General features: G+C 40.0%; 1 protein-coding gene across 1 annotated transcript in view; it reads left to right on the forward strand.

The window, feature by feature from the left end:
* Window positions 1–1,523: 1,523 nt before the first annotated feature.
* LOC111597593 (kin of IRRE-like protein 2) overlaps window positions 1,524–26,409 on the forward strand; it is an 85,346-nt gene continuing 60,460 nt past the window's right edge. Inside the window, 1 exon segment of the mRNA XM_023312393.2 lies at window positions 1,524–2,026. Coding sequence (XP_023168161.2) covers window positions 1,903–2,026 — 124 coding nt within the window. The 5' untranslated portion in view covers window positions 1,524–1,902.

Raw genomic sequence — 26,409 nt, forward strand, 5'->3', positions numbered from 1 at the left:
GTGTATATGTATTACGATCTCGGTTAGCAATGCTTTTTGCTTGCCTGATATCAAAGTCGTTTTTATAAGTTAATGGAAATTGCAAATATGTATACAAAATGTCTATGAAAATAAAGACTTTCAATTTTAAATAGTTTTCAAAGTAACTTTGAGTGGAAAAAACTTGTGTGGCAGATGCAGAGCCGATGTAGATATATTATTCCACAGAGCTTATCAAAGTGTTGATATATGTGTCCTGAGTATTAACCCATATAAAATTACATATATATTACTGATTGAACTACATTACGGTCTTGATTACTTCATTACGTTTTTCAATTTTGTTTCATTTATTTGTCTTGCAGGCAGTTTGCATTTGGCATAATGTAAAAAATGCACAAGGCGTGGTCGCATTACGAAAGTGGAGCTGCAAATCGAAGCTGTGCATGTGCAACATCTTGTGGCAGCCACGCAGAGCCATGTCCAATGCGAAGCGACGACAACTTGATGACGTCGACGCAAGCAGCCGCAACTGCCAACTGATTTGAAGAAATGAACATGACATGCAACAACAACAACTACAACAACAACATTGAGAACAAGCAACAATAACAACACAAACAATAACGACAAAAGTAATTTGAATTTGTGCGAGCAACAGGAAACAAAACAAAGCAAAGCGACAGAGATAGAGACAGAGACAGAGGCAAAGATACGGAGAGCGAGAGAAACGGACAAAGTGCTGCAAATACAGAGAAACATCGCAATGCAAATTGTGTGCATATTTTGCTTGTATCTGTCTGTCGCTGTTTGTGTGTAAATGTTTGTTGTCGCTGTATGAGTGTGTGTGTGTCCGTGTAAATAAATGCTGTATAAAACGGGGCAGCAAAAGCAACAGCCAGGCGAAGCGGCAAAAAGTGCAGTTAAGCGTGGAAATTGCATTAAAAATTGAAAAAAAAAAAACCAAAAAACGAAAGAAAAGTGCAAAAAGAAGTAGAAAAATCTTGCCAGCTAACGAGCGCTTAAAAGCAGCAGACAGAGAAAGCGATAGATTGCGCGGGAGACAGAGAGAACCGAAAAGAAAAAAAAGCGCTACTAAAATAGCAACAAGAGTAAGAGTGTAAAAAGTTTTGATTGAAAATTTTCATTGTGCTTTCATTTGGCTGCGCTGCAGTTGCAGCACACACAAATAAAAAATACAACAATTGCAACTGCAACAACAAGGGCAGCAACAACAGCGCCGCCAATTTGTTTGCCCGCGACGCGCGATGCGGTGACTGTGTAAATTTCTGATTAAAAACGCCAACAGAGAAACGAAACACAAGCAAAAAGTGTGCAAAGTGAAATTGTGGCAACAGGACAAACGATTGAGTATTGCAAAACAACACAGCGCATGCAACTTTAAATAATAATAACAATAGACCTCCTATATATCCGTTACATGCAAATCTTCGCCCATCCGATTTTAAATATACTTGCCACACTGTGCGAAAAGTGTCAATTGGAAAACCTCAAAAATTCAATTAAAACAAAACAGAAAAACTTTTGGAAGACTTTTGAAATTGTTGATTGAATTGTTCAATTGTTGTTAATTTTTAATTTGTGATGAATGTTTGGGCTGTCGTGCACTTTATTTATTTTTTACTATTCTCAGACAACCAGTACGAACAACCAACATATGCAAGGCAACTAAATTAGCCAAACGCGCGTTACAAATATTTTGTGCATCCGAGGGACCCTAGGTGGCGCCACCTAAGTAAGCTGTAACAAGCTAAAGTAGTGTGTGTCGTGCAATAAAAGTTAAGTACGTAGCATTCAACATCCACTCGAAGGCAAGGCAAAAAGGAAGAGTGAGTAGCATTGTGTCATTCGACAAAGTAACGCATTGAGCGATAAGAGGCAACCAGCAGCACGACTCACAAAATGAGCAACCAGCACAGGAGCACCAGCAACAAAGGAAGGTGGAGCGCCAGCGCCAGCGAGGGTAGCATCAAAGCGCTGATAGCGCAACTATTGCTTCTTATCAGCATCACATCGGGCTTGCCGGGTAAGTGCCAAACGAATGAAATGCTCGTCCTGTCCCTGTTTTGCTCTGTCTCTTCCTCTGGAGATACCCTACATAAAAGATGGGGCAACAATGTTGTTTGGCTTTGTTCAAGCGAAACATCTTAAGTGAATTATATTTTATTGTTACATAATACCCTCCCTGACACGTATATATATATATATATATTTTTTTTTTTAACTCTATCTGATAGCTATTTGAATCGAATCTGCATAATTTATATTAATCTTACTTTCACTTGGATAAACATAGATAGTTTATACTCGTCGTGTTCATAAAGAGTATCTCTATATCGAACATTTCTAACTAAAATGTGTTGTTATTTTTTACCGGCTGACTTATCATAGCAGAAAAATTAATGCAAATATTTAATGTGTTTTTTTTTTATGTATTTGTCGTTGTAATGGTTCGAGATGCTAGCTGTTAGCCATAGCTTGGTTGCCACTTCCTTTCTGTTGCCTACGTTTGAGCGCTGTCATCATTGACATCGACTGCCATCATAAAGATGACAGTCAGCCAGGAAGCGGCTGAGACTCGGTGCCCCACCACTTGACATGACTCATAAATGGCTTTCGATTAAGTTGTCACATTAGCATTAATCTCGACGTAGCTCTGCCACTGACTCAACAGACTCCCCTCTCTAGCCATATCACTGGCAGGCGCAGGCCATTGAAGTTCAATCAAGTTGTCTGCGTTGTCTGGTGTGCGGGAAGCGTGTTAATGAGCCGTGAGCCCTCATGAGTTGCTTTCGATTATGACGTTTACGAGTCCTTCGACCGGCTCTCCTACAAGCGAGGCTGCATTCAGAGCCCTGCATTTGCATGCTTGAGGTGCATTAGAAGGCTGGCATGGAACTAGGTCAAGTCGCTGCCGGGCAAATGGCAGTCGCACATCATACCACGCAACTAGATGGGGAACTGTAATTAGTTGGTTAACCTCATTGATGGTCCATTAGAGAACATTGCATAATTGAAAATTAATTACCCAGCGCACATACCTGAAGCCATTTACCTGCTAACGCACAAAGTGATTATTTTTATTAAAGTGCATTGCATATTTAATACCAAGCAATCGGGCGAGTGCTCAATAAATAATCGAGTCCTATCGATCGAGTCCTTAAATTGAAAATCTCACTAGCTCAGGTAAGTAATACAATTATGCGCCATTCAAGTCGAAGGCCCATGTTTGTTTGAGCTTGAAACATTCATCAACTGGGCCTTGAGTTATAATCAATTGTTGTCAAGTTCGCAAGCTCGCATTGCGTATACGTAATGCGTATTATGTGTACAATATATACGGGGCTGACTGGCACACCTAATTCCAATGGCATTGGCATGTTTTTGCAAGCAGTTCGCATAACATTTTTGTGCTTGAATGATTTGAGAACATTTTCACATTTCCTGTCGAACCGACAGAAATTCACCCCCAGCCGCTTCTGTAAACATTTTATTGTTGGGCAACAACAATAACAAACAGTTAAATAACCATTTCGATTCGCCGATCAATGCGAATACGAAAAAAATAAGCCCAAATCAACAGCTGGCCTGCTGCTTTTTGCCAGTGAGTCGCACGGTTTTCATTTAAAATATTTATGTGCTTGTTTAATTTACAGAGAGAACAAAAAATGATTACATTGTTTCTATTCGGCAATGAGTGTGCGTACTTCCACGTTTATGCTTTGTCAAATTTTTGTTGTTATTAAATGGATATGACTCTCATGTCACAAATACACATGATATTGGAGATCTCTTGCATGCCAATAAATTGTCATGAAATTAATTAAAAAGGTATTTCAATAACTTAACAAAGCAAAAACTTTGTTCATACAAATGGAATATGTCAATATAAAAATAATTCATATAGAAACATAGGTTGTTGTAAGATATTATTGAACAAATGTATTTAATGCCTTGACATTTGGACTTTAATTCGTTGCCTAGTTAGTCGGTCGGTCGGTTCAATGAATTTTATTCGAATTCTTTTTCCAAATAAAGTTTTGTTTGTTGGTCTTACAAAAAGTAGTTAAAAAGAAATTAAAAATGAAATCCCAGAAACCAGCTTCACACGGCCATAGAGTGCCATAAGCAGAAATCTTTACAAATCGTAGAGCACATAAATAAAACATTCGATTTTTATTGTTAACGCCAACACATGTGGAGGCGCGAGAGGAAAGTTCTGTGCGCGATACAGTGTTCCATTTGTCGTTTTATAGCTGTGCCAAAAATTGGGCTTAATAAAAATTCGAACGTTTCATAAAATTTATTATGTATGCAACACAATGGCAATAACAACAATTGATGCGGGGCTAAAAGTTAAGATCGTGGCAAAGCTGGCAAAACTTACACAGCATACAAAATGACGGCAGAGTCCCTGTGAAAATCAAAGCCCAAACAGCAAGGAAATGAACAACTTTATATGCAGGATAATGGTCAGGCCCATTATTGAGGCTCGTATCCTGTGTATATCTACTATGTGTGTGTTTGTTTGTATTAGATTATACTAAATAGTGGGCGCATTTGCTTGACCGAACGAATTTTATGACGCATAAGCTCCTAAGTTAAGGTCAAGTCTTACTCAACCTTTAAGCATACTCAAGGCGCACTTTAAATTAAGACTCCTTTATTTTCACACAAATGTTCCTGGGATCGACGGTGCAGTTGTAGTCACAAATGAAAAGAACCTATATTCGATATACGCTGTTTATGTAAACAAAATCAATTGACATTAATTCAAATTAAATTTGATTTAAGTTAAAAAAATGAAAATTCATGAATGAAGAATATAATAGCTTTTTGAATTAAAATTCCAATTTTGACAATTATTCGTGATGTGTTGATTAATAAACACACAATTATAATTGTAAATATTTTGTTATAATTATTAATTATTATTATATATATATATCTTAAGTATTCAGAGTGTCTCTCTCTTCGTGTAGCTTATTTTTCTTCAATATATTTTTGTACATTCTCGAAACTGTGTGCATGATTGTGTGTGTATTTAATTGGTGCTTTTTGAAATTGCCATATTTTTTGTTTAGCTTACTTGTCTAGGATTAAATCCTTTGCCAGACTTCGAGTAATCGAAGTTTGCTATCGCAGCTACTATTGGGGACTGCAGCTGATAAAAGCTTTTGCCTAATGGCTGCCAACAGACAAACAGACTGACAGCCGGACAGACTGAATGATAGAGCAACAAAAATATAACGAGAAAAAGTGAGGGAGAGAGAGAAATAGGAACGGACGGAGCGAATGGATAGGCAAACTTGAGTATTAAAAGTCAAATTTATGTAAAACATTATGTAAACTGTGTGGGCGATATGCAAATACCAAAAAAAGGAAAGTGAGGCCATGGGTGAGTTACAGTCCAAATGTAGAGTCAGCATGACTTTTCAATTTCAAATGTGTTTAATGGGCTTTTATGGCGTCGAAGGGTCGCGCAGCCCAAAGGGCGGTGAGAACCATGCGAATAAGTGAGTGCAGTTGGCATCAGAGAAGCCCGCATCTTTGCACCTAACATGCGAGTGTGTGCGAGCTTGTGTGTCTGTGTGCGTGGGTTGCGAGTGAAAATTGAACTATTTGACAGAGCAGCAAGAGTTCCGCATTGCAACGCCTCTTTAATATTTGACTTGTGGGTGGCGAAAGCTTAGCTGTGCAACAGTTGCCTATGGCGACTTTTAATTACTTTTTAAATAATTATAATCCAAAAGCATAATCGATGAAAACGCACCCAATCACTACAACAACATCGCACTCACTGGCAACCAGCTCCTGCCACTCGTGCAACAATTAAGCTCTGCACCAGAATAAATGTATCGGAAAACAAGTATTGTGTACTCCTGACGTAGATACCTCGCATGTTGTCAAAGTACACAGCATATGCATGAATAGGTCTACATTTAAGATGTAGGTACTAACTGGACTAGAGCTATATGCGCTGTATACAATAAGCTGAAACATGTATGTATCGCCTAGTTAATGAGTTATAATAAAATATCTGGTTTATTATTATAGAATTATTTTAATTTGATTATAATTGCGATACTTGTCAACGACTTGATGCCATTGAAAAATATGTATATCATATAGGAGGATAGATATAGATGAAAGCACTTGGTTGTCCATCCTCGTCATGAACATGCCTCTTACATACATTTGAAGGGAATCTGTATACCCCGATTATCCACTTTCAAAAAGTGCGCGGAATAAAGGAGAGCACTGCCAAATGGGTTGTCGCCACTGTGAAATATGAAAAATTGTCGTTGCATGAAACGGGGCCAGAGGATATGGCAACAAGGACTCTTCGTTTGGGGAGAGGGTGTTGCACGTAATGAAAATGTTGCTCATATGTAAATACCAGATGTGAGTGTGTGAGGACGTGCTTGTTTGTGTGTGTGTGTGCTGCTTGTTTGTATGATTGTGCGTTTGCATATTTGTGTGCAGATCAACAGGGACACATGTTGTGTATGTGTGTGTGCGCGACTGATTGCGTTGGGCTTTGGAAGCTGCGCTATGTGGCATGCGCCTAATTAAATTAGAAATTAGAAAACGAAAATTTGAGCACGAAACTTAACACAGAAGCGGCTGCAGGAAGTGGTGTAGTTGAAAAAAGAGATGTATACGATATTCGAGTCTGTGAAATCAAGGACTGGTGTAGCAGGTCGAGTGTATTCTGTTTTTCCCATTGATTAACTTTCCCTTGCTGCCAGCACAGACAAAAGCATACTTTTTACTAACGAAATTATGCAAAATTCCTGCAAGAGATGCAGCTCTAGGGTGCTCAACAGCAGCAGCTACTCTCCCCCTCACTCAAGCTGCAAGCGTAAACAAAGTCGAGCAAATATGTGCACACATGCCCACAAACAGCTAGAGAGTGTGTGAGTGGATGTGTGTGTGAGTATCTGGATGTTGCAAGTACTTTTCTAATGCAAAATAAGCAAAGCAAAGCAACATCTAAAACCAGTTGCAACATCCTGTTGAGAACAAGAGTCGCTATTGCAACAGCAGCAGCAGCAGCAGCAGTAGCAGCTCCTGGACGCATTTGCTCGCTTTTAAGCAGAATTCGCTCAGATTAGGGACTTTTGCCAGTCAAGGCGAGATGCAGAGCGTTGAGCTGAGTGGCCTTGTTGATGGTGAGTGTCCCTTTTTTTGAATACCCTGTATCAATTTTATAAGGTTACTTTATTACAGTCAGTCGCAGCTGCAAGTCTGTTTATATTAAGCTACTATCTATTTATCTTCTGTACAGTAACACACTTGATTATATTATACTGGCAGTTGTGCTACGCCTCGAAATGTATATGTAGATTCTATACTATATAATATACATTTCTTATGAATTTTACATTTACAAACACAAACAAATATTCGTATTTAAAGGTCGAAACGCTATTTAACTTTGTGACTATTGACGCAAAAGATATTCTGCACTGCATTTCTTTAGAAAAGTACTGAGGGTATCTCCTAGTCCTTCATTTTTGAGTAGAGAACACATACTTGTGCATATTGTTTCTTTTTTTTTTTTCACCACCACCTCACTCTCTCTCTCTCTGGCTGTCTCTCTTTGTCCTTACCCCAAGCGCCAGTTGCTGCGGGCCATGGCCTTGTTGTGGTTTACTGAAAGTCTTTGCTTGCAAAAACACATTCATTATGCATGCATTTTAAATTGTAAATTTCACTGCTCGTCACAGCACACCTCTCTCTTCCTCTACAACTCTCTATTGCCATCTCTATATAGTTCTCTCTCTCTATATATATCTTTCTCTCTCACACTTGGCGACAAGTTTAAGAAGAGCCAATGCGGATTTGCTGCCAGCTGTGGGCCATGGCTAAGACCTGCTGATGTGCCTGATGAGCTTTGCCATATTGTTTGAATTTTTATGGACCCAACAGCAGCACACCTTCCCCGTTGCCACTCCCCTGTCCTGTGCCCAGTAGGCATTGAGCGGCTTTTTGGAATTTTGTGTTATTATCCTTAGAGCCGAGGGCCTTTGTGCATTGCATCGGCATCCGCTCGCCGTGCCCGTCTTTGACTTCTGACATTGCCAAATAATAAATTTAATTGCCTGGCAATTGTTCAGCTCTGTCAGCATTTACTTGTAGCGAGACGAGCTTAAATACTAGAGTTGCAATAAATATGAAAGTCAGAGACTGCGACTAATTTATAGCAGTCCTTTATATGCAAGTGAATAGATTAGACTGACGTTGCCATGGCAAAGTTACTATTTCAAGGTAGCTGCCATCGGAACCGCAACATCTACGTAATTACAGAACAAAATGCAGTTGGTCCTTAATTTAACCAATTATGTAGAAGAAATCAATATATTCCTGACTGGTTTATTAAAATTAGAATATACATTTTATTTAAATTAAATTGTAGACGGAATTTCTCTTCAAGCTTCACAAAGTTTTCAATTAAATATATAAAAGAAAAAACAAAAATTTAAAAGTGGTCAAGAGACGAATACTGAACCATATAGGTCTACTTCCAATTTTTGCTCGTATCATTAGAAGCTACTCTTAAGAGTTCAGTTTCATCTAAAAAGGAACCTTAACTAAATTTTAATTTTGCCAAATATCGGCTGATTATTTGTCAGCAATTAGTTAAATTAGTCAGTTAGTAAGCTAGTCAAACGAGATTTATTACATATTTCAATAGTTAACTAGCAACTCTCGTAGCTGATTCGATTGCACAACGTTTGTTTCCGGGATTAAGAGTATTGGCCAAATAAGTAACAGCCACTGAGCGTTGCTCTCGTCAACTAGAGTTGACCAAAAAACTTCAAGGCGCTCAGCTGTGTTATTAAAAGTGGCAAGTTAATTGAATATCTGCTGTGAAATTGCCTTGGCAACTGAGCTCCAGAGGCAAGCGGAGTGGTGGAAGAAACACATACAACTGTCTGGAATTTGCGGCGCCTGCACAACTTTTTTGTCTGGCATAGATCACAAACGCAAAAAGGGTTTATATCACTAAACTGTCGTGTTGTAGCCTTCAATGTACCCCGCCCTTATGCTTGGCTTCTTTAACGATGATCGAGATAATGGCTATTCAGGCAAATAGGCAGACCTATTGCCAGGGCCATGTAGCTATTGTTGCCAAGTGCCAACAAAGTCAAGCAAACAAAACCCCATCGACGTTTGTTTGCCATGTGCACCACAGCAACCACCCACACACACACTCATATATACACACGCAAGCCACACCCTTTTCCCTTTTGCCCGACTTTTTTCATTCGTCCTCTCAACAAATCCGTTTGGGTCAGAAACTTTTGAAATTCCTAATCCCCATGCATGCGAGGCAACATCTATCTGAGCAGCTTTAAGCGCTCAGTTGCGATAGCGATGCCAAGGTGGGGCGTGGAGCATGGCGGTCTACGAGATACTCTGTAGAGGCTTATTAATTTGGCACGGGTTACGAGTCGATTGCTCTCGCTCGGTTGCCTCGTGCCAGGCCGACCACCAATATACCTAATCTTTTTCATGCTCCTGTGCTTGGTCTTAAACATTTGTCATTTGTTAGATGGAAAGGCTCCCTTATATACCAGATCTTATTAAGCAAAATTAAATTGTATACAAAATTTTTCTAGACGGAATGCAAATTTATATTATTCCTATTTACGGCAGCTGTTTTTCAATTCTTGAGCTAATTCAATTAAAACAGCGGAATGGAAACCCTTTATTGTTTCAAGAGTCTATTTAATTAAGCTGTAGCTTACATTTACCTATCAAAGTCTTAATTTATCTATTTGTTTACTGTTAACAATGATAAGACTAAAACTTATATGAATAAAAAGGTTCTCAATATGAGCGCATTCAAGCTTCGGTTTTCTATTTACAGCATGCTTATGTCAGATTTATGTTCTTCCAACTGTTTAATCTTGATGTGCTCTCAGAACTTTGAAGGGTTCGTCATAACTGAGTCTGTTATGTGAAACATTTAAAATGATACTAAAGAGCCGCACTCAATCTAGCACATGTTAGCTAATTTGGCTTACAACGAGAATTCTATTAATAGCAAATTTGTCCAACTCCCGACCTTCCGCACTCACACACACACACACACTTATGCTGCGGATAGGGTCTTGAATCAACTTTGACAGTAAGTCCTTAAAGAGAATATCTTTGTGAATCATTTATGACAGCCTAGCAGCGGAGATCTTCCTAAGAGTGCATGTATTTGTAGGTCAAAATGGAGATTCTTCTCCTGCTCTTAAGGTGCATCTCTGTTAAGTGAAATTTCATGTTGGCTGTTGTGAAGTTGTTTGATGTTGATGCCCAACTGATTTAAACTTCCAAGGTTTTTTACAAGTCGCGACAGGCAAAAATGGCAAAACTTTCCGCTGAGGCACTTCTGCTACTGCCAGTCACGGCCATCTCCAGAAATACCAAAGTTTTGGCCGCAGTTTCGTAATTGAAAAAGATTTACTTGTCTTGGCCCTAAATGAGGCCAGCTCATTTGCATAGAATCAGCCGTCTGCAGTGTCAGGCGGTTTTGCAACCACGAGAAGAGAAGCAGCTTGATGAAATTGAAAGGCATTTCAGCTAAAACCAAGCCAGATCAGTTGGCCACATGAAAGAGCTGCCTGGAACTTGATAATTGAAACGGACAGTTGCCATATTCCGAAACACATACTATATAGCCTTTTATGTTGGCGGCTTGGCTAGGGTTTGGAACAGCAGATACTAAAAATTAACGACGCCATTTCGCTTTGACCAAAGTTTGCGTTGTGGCCAGCAGCAGCGCAGATAAAGTCAAAACAACGTACTGGCTACAAACGCGTATTGTTGCGGCTAAAGCTGAACAAAATCGATAAATGTGCTCGCCAGCAAGTGGGCAGGCACCACAGAGTCACGTCAAGCCAAAGCATATAAATCACAAAATCTTGCAGCAGCGGACAGCTCCTGGCCAAGTCAGCGGCCGCTGGAGGTGAGGCCTTGACCACCAACGAGTAGAAAACCGCAGAGGGCATCGATATATTGGCTCTGCTGCGTGCGTAAGTGTGTATCTGATAGAGTGTGTGTGTATATTGTGGACTCGAAGGCAGCGTCAAGTTATCAAATGATTTATTTACGAGCCCGCTAGGCAAACAAACAAGCCACAGCGGTCAAAGATGGCAAACGGGGCTTCGACAATTTGCAGCAGCGACAATCGCTTGCCAAACAGTAACAGAGAGGCATAAAACGAAAGAGAAAGGGAGAGGAAAATAAGGGGAGTAAAAGGGTGAGCCCTTGCGAGATGTACAACTTCAAAATTGTTGAACCCACGAACCTCTCGAGGCGTAGGTCTAACCGAGACACATTTGCACAAGCGACAATGACAAGTAACAAGAATTATAGCCAAAGGGCGTACGTTTAGTCCCAGGGGCAGAGTGGCCCAACAATGGCCACACCTAGGCTTTAAGCAAAGACTTTAAACAGACTTTCGCTTGGAGTCGAATGTGCTTAGGAAAGCTGTCAATAAAGGACAACCAACTTCAAGTCGATTTGAAATTGATATCATTGCGAGCAACAGCTGCTGCTGCCAGCTTCAAATATTTATGAAATGAAATTTAATCATTTTAAAAGCCTATTCAAAATTGACACAGCACAAACACAATTGTTGCACGAACCGAAGTGGACCATATGTCCACAGATGACTTCTGTCAATACATGGACTGCTTCCCTAGATTTATGAGCTCAAGGAGCAGCCCGCCCACAGTCCAGCACAGCTCTTGTCATGATTTTTATTAACTTTAAACAACGGAGACAGAAGTAAAGTGGGATTGCTGCGTAGTCAACTTCAGATTATGATCTATATATATTTCGAGTACAAACATATAAAGGTTTGGAAATAAAATTTATGGAATTTTATACTCCACTCTTTGTATAAACATTTAGTTACATATTATTGCCTGAGACGATTATCTTTTTCAAGTTTGTATTAGTCTGCATTGCTAAAACTCTGCGCTTTTGTCTTTACAAAATGTGTATTTATTTCAGAAGAATTGCTTATTTAATTTTTCGCAGATTAGATAAACTCAGGAAAGCGGAGACTTCTTTATCAATTTATAGAAACGACTGAGCATTCATTAAAATGAAATACAGAGGCGGAAACTTGGGTAACCATGACACTGGCCTCTGCCTGGGACACACAAGTGCAGATCAGCATTATACCTCACTCGTTTTTATAATGGCACAGGGTATAAAGAAAAACAACTCCTGCTCGTTTATGAATACAAATTGAACTCTTTAGAAGTTTGTTCGGTTTCTTGTGCTGCTACCTGACGCACTACATTAATTCATTTAGCTGCCGAGTTGCCGTGGCCTCAAGAGCGTCAAATTGAAAAAGTAATTCAAAGCTCGACAACGTTTTAAGCCAGAAGCAACCGCGGGGCCACAGCCACAGCCACAGCCACAGCTATAGCCACAACATAGCCAGCGCCATTTGCCACCCACAAGGTGGTTGGCAGCGGCACTTGGTGAAGCTACCGCAATTTTAAGCAGAATCCACAGAAATTTATGTTTTTAGTGCGCTGACAGAGCTGGGAGGTGTCGGTGCTGCGAGTTGAGTGCGCGCACATACAATAATTTTCAATTTAAAGGTAATTTTAACCCAACACACACTCAGATATACCCAGATACTCGCATGTGTACAGGATAAAACAGCCGGCAGGCCAAAAGCCAACAGCATTTTGGCCATAATTTAACTTACAACAACTTTCAATAAGGCGACACAGGCAATGTACGTAGACAGAGGCAGGCAGCGCAAATTACAAAAACACACACACACACACGTAGAAACACACATTTATACACACACACGCACACACACATCATTTCTTGCTCGCAGCTAAAGTGGATTTAGCCATAAAATGGCTATGTGCCACAACGCGAAGCAAACACGGGGCAAAACATAACAACAAAGTTAAATGCAGTTGATGCTTTAGTTGTTACCTTTTAGTATAAGTGTAACTGTGTGTGTGTTTGTTGAAAGAGCCACCAGCAGGTCGCCATTCAGTGTCCAACCAAGCGAGGGTTAGCCCGTTTGGCTTGGGGCTTGGCGTTGGCCACTTGCAGCGGAGATTTCCCGTAACCGCAATTCATATTTCACATTGCTTTTGGTCGTAAAGCGCGACGGCCAGAAGACTAAATGGCAAGAATATCGTAAGAATATTACGCAGAGGCAGCAGCAAGGCTGTCAGCCTGAAGGACCGGATCGAAGCGAAGCTAACTTCACTTGACCTTTACAGCACTTGCCGTAACGTATACGCCATGCTTGCCACGCGAGTCGCTGTTTTGCCGTTGGCAAAGGTGGTGCAAAGTGCTTGCGAAGTAATTTCCGTTTCCTGCTTAGCAACGAGTGGCACCCGCACCGTCCCACTGCAACGTGTGTCGCCTTGGCACAAGGTGCCGCTTGTTAAGCCTGCGGCGCTCATTAAGCTGCCTGCATGTGACGCCAGCGATTGAAATGCAAAACAAAACCCAGAACCTGCCGCATCTGAACCAGCAATGCGACAGCAGCTGCCCGCAAAATAGACACAACGAGCGCTGCTTCGCGCGCCCCACTACGAGCTGCGCACAAAATAAACACCCGAAGCACTCAAACTGCAGTTGAAACGCGACAAATTCACTCAAACAGTGGCTGGCAGTTACTTGCCATTGCAAGGCGCTGCCAGCGTCGAAGTCGAAAACAAATACGACTCTTCGATAACATTTGGTCTGCAGCCGAAACTCTAAAGGAAATGGAGCGATTCACAACGAATTATTTTTCATGCGCTACTCGGTGAGCTGCACACATCAAATTGGCAGAGTGCAGTCGGGCTTAAAGCAGTCAGTCGTTGTGGGTAACTGCCACTGCAATGGAGCAGCAGCAGACTGAGGAGAAAAGAAGGTTGGTGTGAGCTACGACCTCAACAGAGGCACTACGCAAATATGTACACGAATATAATTTCTGCTTTTCAGCAAAGTCGATAAATCGTTTCGTGCTGCATCGATTGTGCCAGGGTGGAAGACTGTGAAGCAGCTGCCGCTGCAGCGATTAAAGAAGTTTTTATAACCTTGTAGAAGGTCCTTAAATTTTTGCCAGCGGGTATAAACTATGTCCGCCCTAGGTCGAAAGTATCTTAATGGGAATATATTTTCCTGATTAATGTTATAAGAAATGATGTAGTTCAGCTACTTCCTATATATAATTAATATAATAAAAGTGGCTCGATTCATTTATTTTATAATATGAGTATTTTATATTCGACGGCTGCCAAATTTGCCTACTTGACAAAACTTAATCAGCAGCATCAATAGACAGAGGCAACCTTTACCTCTTCGGCTACAATGGTCAAACGGTGTATTAGACTCGCATTACAAACAAATAATGCAAAACAGAGAAACATAGTTAATGGTAGGAATCGTAAAAATACATATTCGAGAATACAGAAATAGCTAGAGAAAGAGAGAGAGGGTGACAGCGCACAGTTAATTTGATTATACCATGCCGGAACAGAAGTAATCATAATAATCCGAAAATAATAATGAAAACGGAAAACAACAAACAACATGAAAGCAAACAAAAAAACCATTAACTCATAACTATTAACAACTACAACTGCAGCAACAACAAGCTGACTATAACTCGTAAACAACAACGAAACTTATAATGGACACATGTACAAGGCTCACTCACACACACACACACATGCATACATAAAGACTCGGTTGTTACTACAAAGCCACAATACATACACGAACATATACGCAGGCACAGCCACAGGCTCATTATCCTTTTTAATAAAGCTTATCAATGACAGAACATGCGAGCTGCCAGCAGCAGCAGCTGAGCCAGTCGAGGCTAAAGCAGCTGCCGCCAACGGGCGTTCAGCATTATCCTGCCAGCCAGGACCTGGGCTCCGACACTGCTACGATACTATAGTGACAAGGACATCGCACACAACTACAACGACGATGACAACAACTGCGATAACAACAACGACTACAACAACAGCGATGAGAACGACAAACAGTAAATTCAAAGGTAATTTATTATAGCGACACCTGTAATTACCATGAGCCATAAAATAATACCCACAAGCACACACGCACATACATAAAAGTATTCATTATATATACGCTTATTTACACATATATATATATATAAATATATATATATATATATATATATATGTATATATTATATATGCTTGTGTACATAATAAATTCCGATTTGCCTATTGTTGTTTCTGCTGTTTGGTGTAAGTTATTCGCTCGCTCAGATTCCCCATGGTCCCAGCTGGCATCCATTGGCACATAGTGCGAAAGGGGAGTGGTTGGGACATCGCCAGAGATTTGGACAGCTCAGTTTCACCTTTTAAGGCTTAATCAGTCATATATCAAACATTGACAGTATTTTACATATTTTCATAAGTAGTACGAACATGAATAATTAATACAGATCCAAGTCAGAAGTTTCTATCGCACGTGTATCATAAGCCATCAATTAAAATTGTAAGATGATTAATCAAGTGTGTACAGCCTTAATTGTAAATGAAATATTTATTCGCATATTACTAAAAATGTCATTTATTACTCAACAGTAACTTTCATTCGTAATAAATATTATTTATATCCAAAGGGCTGTCTTATATCAATGAAGCTATAACTTAACTTCCGAATGAAGAAGACAAGATTAATTTTCCTTCGCATAACTGAATGGATATACTCAGCTATCTTACTGTATCCCAGCTATGACAAAAGAATTTCATCGACAAAATTTTGCCTTTAAAACTGATTTAGTTTCCTATATAAAATAAATAAAATAAAATCAATTTGATTGACAACATTGAAGCAATCAAAATGATTTGAGAATAAAAAGAGTAAGCTTAAAATAAAATTAATGACATTTGCATTGATAAAAGAAATATATTCGCCACATTCAACAAGTTTATTGAAATATTCCTCATTTATTAGAAATAATTGAAACAGCTGAAAGCTAAATTATGCAACTAATTTAATTTCAATAAGTAATAATTTTGCTGGATTAAGCTGTTGGCATTGGGGGGAATTCTTAGTACTTCAATGGCATTCAAAGGAACCAAAACAGAAGCACAAATAATTAAATCCTTTATAATTATATTTATAATCATATTGATTTTAAAAGGATAAATTGTTTGGGTTTGTCGATGATTTTATGTAAGTTTATTTATTACTTAGTTCAATTTGTTGTGACTTCTTGTCTTAGACATTGTAGCGCATTTAGTGTAAGCGCATTAAGAGTAGTTTGATTGTAAGGCATCATCTTAATGTCAAATCTAGACGATTTTTTTATTCCTTATTCTATTTTCTTCTACAATATTTAAAGTGCATCAGAATCTGCGATACAGACTATGTAATCTTTCCAGTCGTCGACTGTTATTGGCAACCAGATTAGAAGCGAGTTAGTTAGTTAGTTAGTTAGTTGCTCAGTTCTAGCACAAGTATCAATCAAATTACCTTTAGCAACTTTTGCGTCACAGCTCCAAAGACTACAGAAAGCGGTCGCAAATGGAATTGCCACCTTTAATTGCTTGGGCCAACAATGTGGGATGCCGCTTTTAGCTGTTTTCCAGCCAAACAGACGTACACACGAAATGACATGCTCTTCTCTCCTTTTTGCTCTGGCCACACTTTTAATCTTGTTGGGTCACACACACATGCATACATACAATAGTAACAGAAGTTACGCTTACATATTTTATATTTATGTTCATGTACTTGTCCGTTCGTCTCACTAACTGACTGTTGGGCCATAACCCAGCAAGCGACGTCCACTCCCGCTCCTGGCCAGCTCGTGACTAGTAGGTATTTTGCGGTCGCTCGAAGCGGCATGAAAACTGCTGCAAACAACTACGGCGACAACTACAGCAATAAGTACAACTTCAACTACAACACATACAAGCAAGCGATACGCACTGCCGACATTTTCTTTATACAACACGTTTATCCTGCTGCGTGGCGTTGCTTTGCTTTGCCTTGCCGTATCCTTCCCAATCCCCAACGGTGATTGATGTGCTTTTTCTTGTGCTTGGCGCGGTTTCTAGTTTTATTGCTCGTTTTGTTTTTCGCTTTGGCTTTGTCTTTGCGTGGCTTTGTTTATGGTTCAGTTGATGAGTCCTTGCAATCGCAGTCGCTGCTGCCGTCACAGAAGTCGCCCTGTGTTCCTGCATACGTGTTGTGCTTTCAGCTATCGTATTTGTTTGCTGTTGTCCTTTCCTCTATGTCTCATAGTAATCGTATATGTCAAAATTATGCTCGTTCACTGTGAAATGACAGGGCGCCGGATGTGCTCGTGTCACGCTGACATGGCAGGTCCTGGAAGCAGCAGAGTCGTGAGCTCCATGAGCTCAGTTGAGCTTGGACACCTGTGAAATCTCTTAAATTTTTTAAGTTGATATTCAAATTAAAGACGAGTGGCATAGATTTAACACCAAAAGGTGTGGCACACTTTCTGCATTTCCGTGTACACCTCGCCTGTCTAGGACACAGATCCTTGTTATATATACATGCATGCATATCTTTTTAATTACACTAAAACGTGCCGCTGCCCACTGAGCCTCAGACGGATCCGGAATCTTAAATGGAGGTCACTTGGGCTAACGAACGGCGTACGCCACAGAGCCATCCGTCACACACACACGCACTGACACAAACACACACACCCATGCGCACATACACAGATACACTTGGTAAAAACTACTGACACACTAATCCGATTAGTTTGGCTGACATTTTCTGCTGGGAAAGTGCAGCGCACGACAACGCAAAGAAGCTCAGCGTGCGACCCTTGCTCCGCTGCTTGCTTCTGCCTCACGTATTCATTCATTTTATTCAAATGTGACAGGCCGAAAAAATAACAACCGCAACAACAACTAGAGCAACAACAACACTGGCTCTCGGCAGACACAACAACCATTGCAATAATTAAAAAATAAATAAAGCAGGCACACAAATTACTCTGCCAGGCTCAAGACCAAGTTTGGCCAACAGACAAAATAGACGACTCACTGGCTAAGAGGACTCGAATGTTAGACTCGGATATACTCTATTTACAGTCATAAAATATAAAATATATTACCAATGTTTAAGCATTATTCTATGAACTATTACTACTCTTGAATTTAATTGCAAAACTTCCAACTCTTGCTGAATAAATTCGTATTAAAGAAAGTCCTCAATTATATTTCCAGACTTGTCAGGTCCCGAGTTAGCGAATCTAAAAACACTATTAGCTTTATCATTATTTTTTTAATCTTTTAATCTTAAATCTTTAATCTTTTCATTTCACAGTATTTTAATATATTCCACATATTCTTACTAGAAAATTCCCATAATCTCAAGCCTAATAACTATATCATGCTTGGTATCAGCGCAGTCTTGTAGTCATTGAGCCCTACTAACTTATATATGTTTTTATAGGGTGTGCAAGATACAACTTCTTACGGTCTTTACGTCAGTTGTTGTCTGCTTGCTTTTACTAATTTGAGCCACTTGGTTTTTTGTGTCCTCTTTTGGGCTCTTGAGTGTCAAAACCAAATGACAACTACTGAAGGACGCGCGTCGAGTGTGTACTTCAGTTGAAACTGCAGCTGCGAGTGCAAACTGCAATTGGATGTCCTTAAAATGCATGCAATTGGAAACAGAGTCCTTACGCTATTCGACGCTCACTTTGCGCATGTCTCGCATGCCATTTTTATTAGCGCATTTAAAATCTGATTCCTGGCTCCAGGGGTAGTCGACAGCCGTTGACTGAGTCTCGAGACTTTGGGCGCAGCTTCGGCATTTTTATCACATAATATTTTATTTTAACGGCAATAAAGCGTAATTTAATGAGCCCATAAAACGAAAATACATTAAGGACAAGGACGTACCTGACTGACTGACTGACTTGCTGTGCCTTGCCCAGCCATCTGTCAGAGCGCAGCTCATTCTGTTGCTAAATTAAATGTGTTGAGGCTGTGAGCTCAGATTTTTGGCTATTTGCGCTGGTTGTGCTGCCATTGTGACAGGCTTAGCGCTTGTGGCATTTATTAAGCGCATCTACATGCGCTGCTCCTCGAATCCTTGCCGCTTCGTGCATATTACACATACGCCCCATATATCATGCGCCACATTGGTGCCAGCTATGTCGCCTTGCGTTGCTACTTGCCATTCTCTTTCTCTTTTTCTCGACTTGAATGCCTGCCTGCGACTATTTATTCGCTGTCTTTTCTACATAACATGACATTGACTTTTATTTAAATGATTTCCACTGCGACTGCCTGCACTGGCTTGGTCTGGCTAGCCTGTTTGGCTTATCCGTGAATGGCTGTAGACTGCCATATGCCGTTGTTATATTTCTTACTGCTGCTTTTGCTTTTACTTTTGTTGTCTGCTACGAATTACTGCGGCCCTTGCTCTAGCCCCAGCTGCAAGTGCAGCCACTGCCTTTTCAGCTAGTTGTTTTCGCCAGGCAGCAGTCATTGTATTTGTTGTTGTCTCTTATTGCTTTGTTGAATGCAAGTTGTAATAAATATTGCAGTCGCTCCTCGGCCCGCGTTGAATGCTATAAATATTTGTTAGCCGTTTACTGTGCCATTGCCGATTTGTGATATTTGCTCGAAAATATTATCATAGAGAACAAGCAAGTTTGCATTTGTCAAGGCATGCATAGATATATATATATATATATAGATATATATATACTTATATAAATATATATATACTGACAACTAGATATGTATTTTCTTTTACGTGCACTCTCTATCGCCGGAGCAAATTGATTGCCTGTTGCCTTAAGTATGCAACACATTTGTAATGAATGTACGGGAGATAAGCCCATCAATACACACATCACACACACACTCACACAAACAAGCATGACAGCTATTGCAATATAAAGCAATAAATTTGACCAAATGCAAAATCGATGCCAATTGCAACATTTGCCACGCGTCTAATATCATTAGGCACACGTAATGAGCGCACAAGTGTCTAAATATCAACATATATGCTGTATATATATGAATACAAATAACCTATACGTGTGTATTGGTATTTACACAGTCTGGCGCCACAGATGATTTGTACGGCCCAAAGCCCCAAATAAGTTTTTAATTAACCTAAATTTAGAAAACTAATAAAATGGCATAATGGACAGCAATATAACGAGCACAGCAACAACAACAACAACAAATATAAATACAACGCAGTAGAGCCTAAACAGTTCAAAACCAATTTGAAATAGTTTCGAACTGACTCGATTCAATAGAAGCGTCCAGACTAGGAGATATCCTGTACAGTAGCATACATTATTTATGTAGATTAAAGTACTTTCTTCCTTATATATTTAATTAACATATAAATAAATATATGTTATATATTTATTTATATATTTTTAAGAATTAAATTACAACTAAAAGACAAAGCAAAACAGATCCTTAAGCAGAGACCAGATACAGTTCGAATATTGATTCGCTTAGTAATTCTGCGCTTTACTAGGCCAGCTGCATCTGTGCACAAATATTTATAAAGGGTATAAAAACACTCATAAGCAGTTATGCGTGAGTAACGCTACAAAACGCCGCTGGATAATAAAAACAGTAACAGAAATAAAAGCATTATTATTACGCAATTACAAATGGAGCGACAGTGGACAACAAAAGTTAATGCACTGCATGATTATTAAAATATTTGTGAAGTTTTCGACCCCGGCACAACAAACCACTTTGTGACAATGAACACACACACACACACACATAGGCTTTTTCTGTTTACATTTCGTATAACAAATCATGTGCAAACAACAGCTGGAACCACTGTGCGTTAAGCTGGAAGCTGAAACCACAACAACTGCGACCCGATCCTGTGCTCTGATGAAAGTTAAGCAAACAAATATTTGTACATAGGCGTGCACTGCTTAGAGCAGCCAAGTGGGTGGAGGTGTGAATGGATGCTGGGCCGTGCAAGTTGATCAGCCGCTGAACAATTTTTACAAATTTTGTGGAAAACCGTTTAGCTCAAAATTGTTCGACACAAAGGCCCAAAGCAAATCAACGCAATGCGCATCAATCAGCAATTCAGGAATTTAGCAATTCAGCAATTCTCTCAACAATTAACTAAAAACCACACTCACACACACAGCTGAACACGCTCTGATACTGGTTAAACAAAAGTGCGTGCTATTCTATTAGTCAAGTGGGGACTGTGGCAGCCATTTAGACAATAGTCCTGGCCAGTGGGTTAAGTGGTACGGTGTGGTGCCGTGGTGCGATGGGACTTGAACTTCAGGCATTGCCAAGCAGTTGGGCCAGTTGTTATCTTTATCCAGTGGTTGCCCTTTGGCGCCCTTTCGAAAGTCATAAACAATTTAAAATGTCATATATTGCGTATACGCGACGTAAATTAAAAGGGAGGTGGAAATTATTCTGCACGAAGACGAAAAACGCACAAAAGGCCAAAAACCAAACCAACCGAGCGAGCAACCAAACAACAATACCCACAACAACAACAACAGCAACAAAAATATGAAACGGAAGTAAAGGCGCACAAAACGCAAAGCTCAAAAGAAACAAGCCATAAAGAAGGCAGCACATGCACACTCACACGCACACACACACAGACACAAGTTTACGACCGCAGCGTATACGTAACGTTGTTTTTACGGCACCCACGACTCGATTTACCCCGCAGCAGCAGCAGCAGCAGCAGTGAAAATATAAATGACATGTGGCTATATGTGTGTATGTATCAGTGGTTAAGCTTGTATGTGTGTGTGTATGTGTGCTTCGAGGGTGTCAGTAGCCAAGTAATTAAGCAAAGTACAATTTGGTACCATTAAGTAATTTCACTTCATTCAGTGACTCCATGACTTTGACTACATCTGCGCCTTCTTTGACTGCGACTCTCATACGGCTCTTAGTGTTTGGTTATTTATCGCTGGCGCTCAAATGGACTCGTTGGCCAGTCAATGCTAAACAAAACTAGCTAACATGGCTAGCTAGCTACGTTTGTGGCGAGCCCTCAACGGTTCGTTCCTGTGGTCGACCGCGCTGCGTATGTGTGATGAGTGTGTGCATATGAAGCAAAGTTATTTTAAAAGGCTTTCAATGCACGCTTTTTGCCTTTTGGCTCTCTGCATATGCGAGTTTATTTTAAGCATTTGTTCCCGGCTCAGTACACCTGGCACTCGCCACTCCTTCTACCTACATTCGCTTGCAAATGCTCACAGTGAAAGCCGAACTCCTTTCTGTTCAAATGAACTAAACCTAAGATAGGGGTAAGTGTGCGAAAATATCTGAAAGCCGGATCTCACTCGCTCTAGTTATTTCGTTTTACTATTGTTTCGCTTGGCTCAGTAAGTAAATTTCAATGTCACATCGGTAGCCACTCAACTGCAGATTGTTAACTCCAGCTGAAAGGCGTCTCTGCATCTGTATCTGATAGCCAAGTACTAAGTCCATTGAGCAAATCGCAAAAGGCCAATTGCCTTGCAATGGTCCTTTCATTACTCTGTGGTGAAATATATCACACACGAAGTTGTTCATCAACATCAAGCAGTTGCGAACACTACTCTCGCATAATAATATATAATCTTTATGATTGCATCTTGTAGTAGTTATTGGTCAATAGACCTCAATTAGCGTGCTGGCATGCATAACGCATTCAATTAATAGGAAGTTATTTCATGCTACCTAATGTCGTATAGAGTATTAGAAAGCCGAGACTTAGCACTTTATGCTGGTGTGATTTGACACTGCTGTCCCATGCAGACGTTGTTCTGAAGTGCGGCACCAAAGAACAAGTGAAATCAAAACAATAAGTGCAGCAACAACTGTGACAGTCGGCCAAAACCAAAGAGCAAACAAAGTGAAATGAAGTTCGTTTGGCTTTTCCTGATTCTTGGCACAATCAGCTGACCCCCGGTTGGCAACAACTGTGACCACAGCCACACAACGTAGACGATGCAGCAAAAACTGTCAAGTTTGCAAAAATGTTTGCCAACTCCTCGGAGAAGTGATACAGGACACTGCATTTTGAATGCGTGTTGCTCTTTGCTATGTCGATTAGTGTTTGATTGGGCTTACAATTTTCTGGTCAGTGTGAAGGCAGAACTCTACTCACAAATAGAGCCTGCAACATGGAAATTTATGAGCACAACATAATAATTTGCAGATACAATCAAATGCATAAATTACTTCAGGTTGTCAACGTACAAGTTGGCAGCTGCCAAAAAGCTGCAAGTGCAAAAATTAATTTCATTTAACTCTTGCAGCTGCATATAAATTCCAAAGGTCAGCAAACAAAAACGTCAAATAAAGTAAAAAGATTATCAAAAGCTGCAAACCACAATTTAATATGAATATATTAAAAGCATAGATTTCATATAACGCATCCATTCTACTCACGTTGTGTTATTGTTGAATGTCACTTGCTTTTATGCTGCGACATTCTGTGTTAACTCAAGAACCAGTTCACAGCAATCCCATGCTGGCAACTAGAAATGGGGCCAGCAACAACATGCTGTCGTGATTATAGCAACAAATACTACTGCAATACATTTAAAATGTTTTTCAATAAAAGTTTTTCGTGCACTGCAATTGTTTTTAGCTGACGGCAACAGGACCTCGCACATGTGCAGCAAATGTCTTTCTCTCTGTGTGTGTTTGCTGTGAGTCCCGCCGGCCAAACTCGCTTGCTTGTCTGTTGAGCCATGTTTGTGTGTACGTATGTGTGTCTGTCTTTGTGCAGTGACTTAGGTAATACGTTTTGTGAGAGGGATTAACCTAATCTATCTTCAATCCTATTATTCAGTTTTCAATTATTGAATTTTCTACTTCCTATTTTTTTGTCTATATTTTTTGCCAGACTTATCACAATTTTATAATAAAATGCATTATTTTTGCACAATATTCTTTGGCCAGCCTTTCTTGCTATTTAAAATTTTGAAAATCAATATTTTAAGTCAAACGAATCTCAATATATTTTCAGGAGTGTTAACAGGCAAAGGCTTCGCCCCTGTGCATATACATGACACCTCGCAAGACACTGAAGTGTCTCTGTGTGTGTGTTCAGTGTGCCTGTCTCAGTTCAAGTGTTTTTTTGTTGCTTATTTTGAGCTGAGAGGCAATTTATCACAGCTTACAACGCGGCTGCTTACAATGAATTTCCTGCAGCCCAAGTAGAACACGAGTGCATAATCCTTTTAAATATACAGCACAGCATCGTGTCCGACGTTGCTGAACAATGCTTGGCAAGTCATGTCGTGTGCGACATCAGAATCGATGGCTGTGGAAAAAGTCTTTTACTTTGAGGCAGTTTAACAACTATTTAACTTTAAGGCGTAAATAGCTTATCTGGGAGGGATCGGTGCAGCTAAATGGAGTTAATCAATTGTAATTAACATTTAATTAGTGAAATAAATGTCCAGAACTTTATGCCGGAGAGCAACGACTGCCATTAAAAACATTCAATGCGCGGCACATAAATATTTTTATTACAAAATTGGAAGGAGGCGGAACAAAGCTACATAAAGAGGAATAAAAAAAGCGTCCAATGCCTCAAAGAGCAATGATAAATGTGTCAAGCAGCCAGTGCGGGTGCGGCTCCTGACTTGGCCCCCAAGGTGGGGGACCAATAAAAAGCAGTTAAGCGTCAGAAGCGAAACAAACGGCGCGCATTTAAAAATTGACAATGACTGTCAGAGCGATAAGTAATTAAAATGCTGGCAATCATAAGCTGGAGGTTGTAACAGGAACAGGACATCACCTGCTAACAAGCAGCCAATAAGCGACTGTTTGCGGCAAATGAAAACTCATAAAATATGAACGAGGACAGAGCCAAGCCACAAACTTGGAAAGGATGAAGTCGCAACGCTTCCAGCTGACACCATATAAAATGCCAAGTTAAAGGCAGCTTCAAGGACTGTCGAGCTAAGGACTCGCCTGCCAGCGCACTGCTGCTAAATAAAACATAAAAACTATGTGACAAAATGACACACACGCACAGAAAAATAGATGAAGGGAACCAGAGAGAGACAGCGACTAAGACAGTCCACTAAAAATGTCACGAAAATAAAAATAATACAAATAAAAACTAACGACAACAACTAAATGTGACACAAAAATGCACATAAAAAATTGTACTAAACGAACGGGGAAAGAGCCAAATGAAAGGCGCGCAAATGAAAATTGCAAAGAAAACAAGTTGTAGTTCCCTCCAGCAACCGAAGGTAGGTTTCTAAAAGAAAGGGGATGAGGTATAAAACGGAGAGTGCAGAGAGTAGAGCCATCGCGCTAGGTGGTAAACTAGGTTGAAAGCCGCCCATAACAGCAACAACAACAAAAACAAAAATGTAATGCCAAAAAGTATAGATGTGTCCTGCTAGGAGTACAACTGTGTGTGTGTGTGTGCGTGTATTTATGGGCTGCCTTTTATATGCTCTGCGGCAATTTGTAGTTTGTAGTGTGTAGCGTTGATGCTGCTGTTATCGGTGTGCGAGGCATAGACTCTTGCCATGTCAGCTGCAGCCATAAAATATATATTTTATCATCCACAGTTGCATCTCTGTGAAAGGACATAAAGATTTCAAATTTGTTGCCATCACTTGTCGATATCTGTGCAACTTTATGAAATAAATTTATGCATTTTTAAAGAAATGAATGTTCCAGGCAAAAGCAATTTGAACTCAGTCAAATGAATCTGGTCTGCTGACTTGCTTTTGTTAGGTTCAGTTTATTTTTTATGAATTTTATCTTGATTATGCTGCATCAATGTTGTTTTAGGTTAATTTGTTTTATTTTACATATTTTTTCTACTTTTGTTGGGGGCGAATAAGAATACAGTGAGTATAGAGAAGAAACCATAATGAATATGTTTATTTTGATTTAATAGAAACCATCTGCTGTGCATAAAAGTAACTTGCCAACAAATCTGAGTATCTACGAATTGCCCACGATATCTGCCCCAAGACTCCTCAACAGTCCGTCTAACTTTTGCTCTTGTTCATTTACTCTCTAAAGATGAGAACACATTTACTATGGATGCAAACACTCAGCTAGAAAACACTCTCAATCTGAACCTGAATCTACTTCGACTACCCACCCACCAGAAGGTGTAGAAGTGTTAATACAATTTCTATTTGGTTGCTTCTTGCTTGCCATTTTCATTTGCTGCTCCGGCTGCACTTCGTAAATATTTGCATGGCCAGAGTCGCACTTCGCTTCCTCTGCCCCGCCCATTGCACACACACTGTCCTGTAGGGCACTAACTTAGTGCGTTCGCCCAGTGACCCATTTAGAACTTTACAACTTCATTTAGCTTTTGCCAGCGCAACATAGAGAGCGTCACGAGGCGTATGAGTAATATGCGTTGCGAGAGTTGATC

This window comes from Drosophila hydei, unplaced genomic scaffold (assembly GCF_003285905.1).
Source record: "Drosophila hydei strain 15085-1641.00,03,60 unplaced genomic scaffold, DhydRS2 tig00008139-arrow-pilon, whole genome shotgun sequence".
Taxonomy (NCBI): Eukaryota; Metazoa; Arthropoda; class Insecta; order Diptera; family Drosophilidae; genus Drosophila; species Drosophila hydei.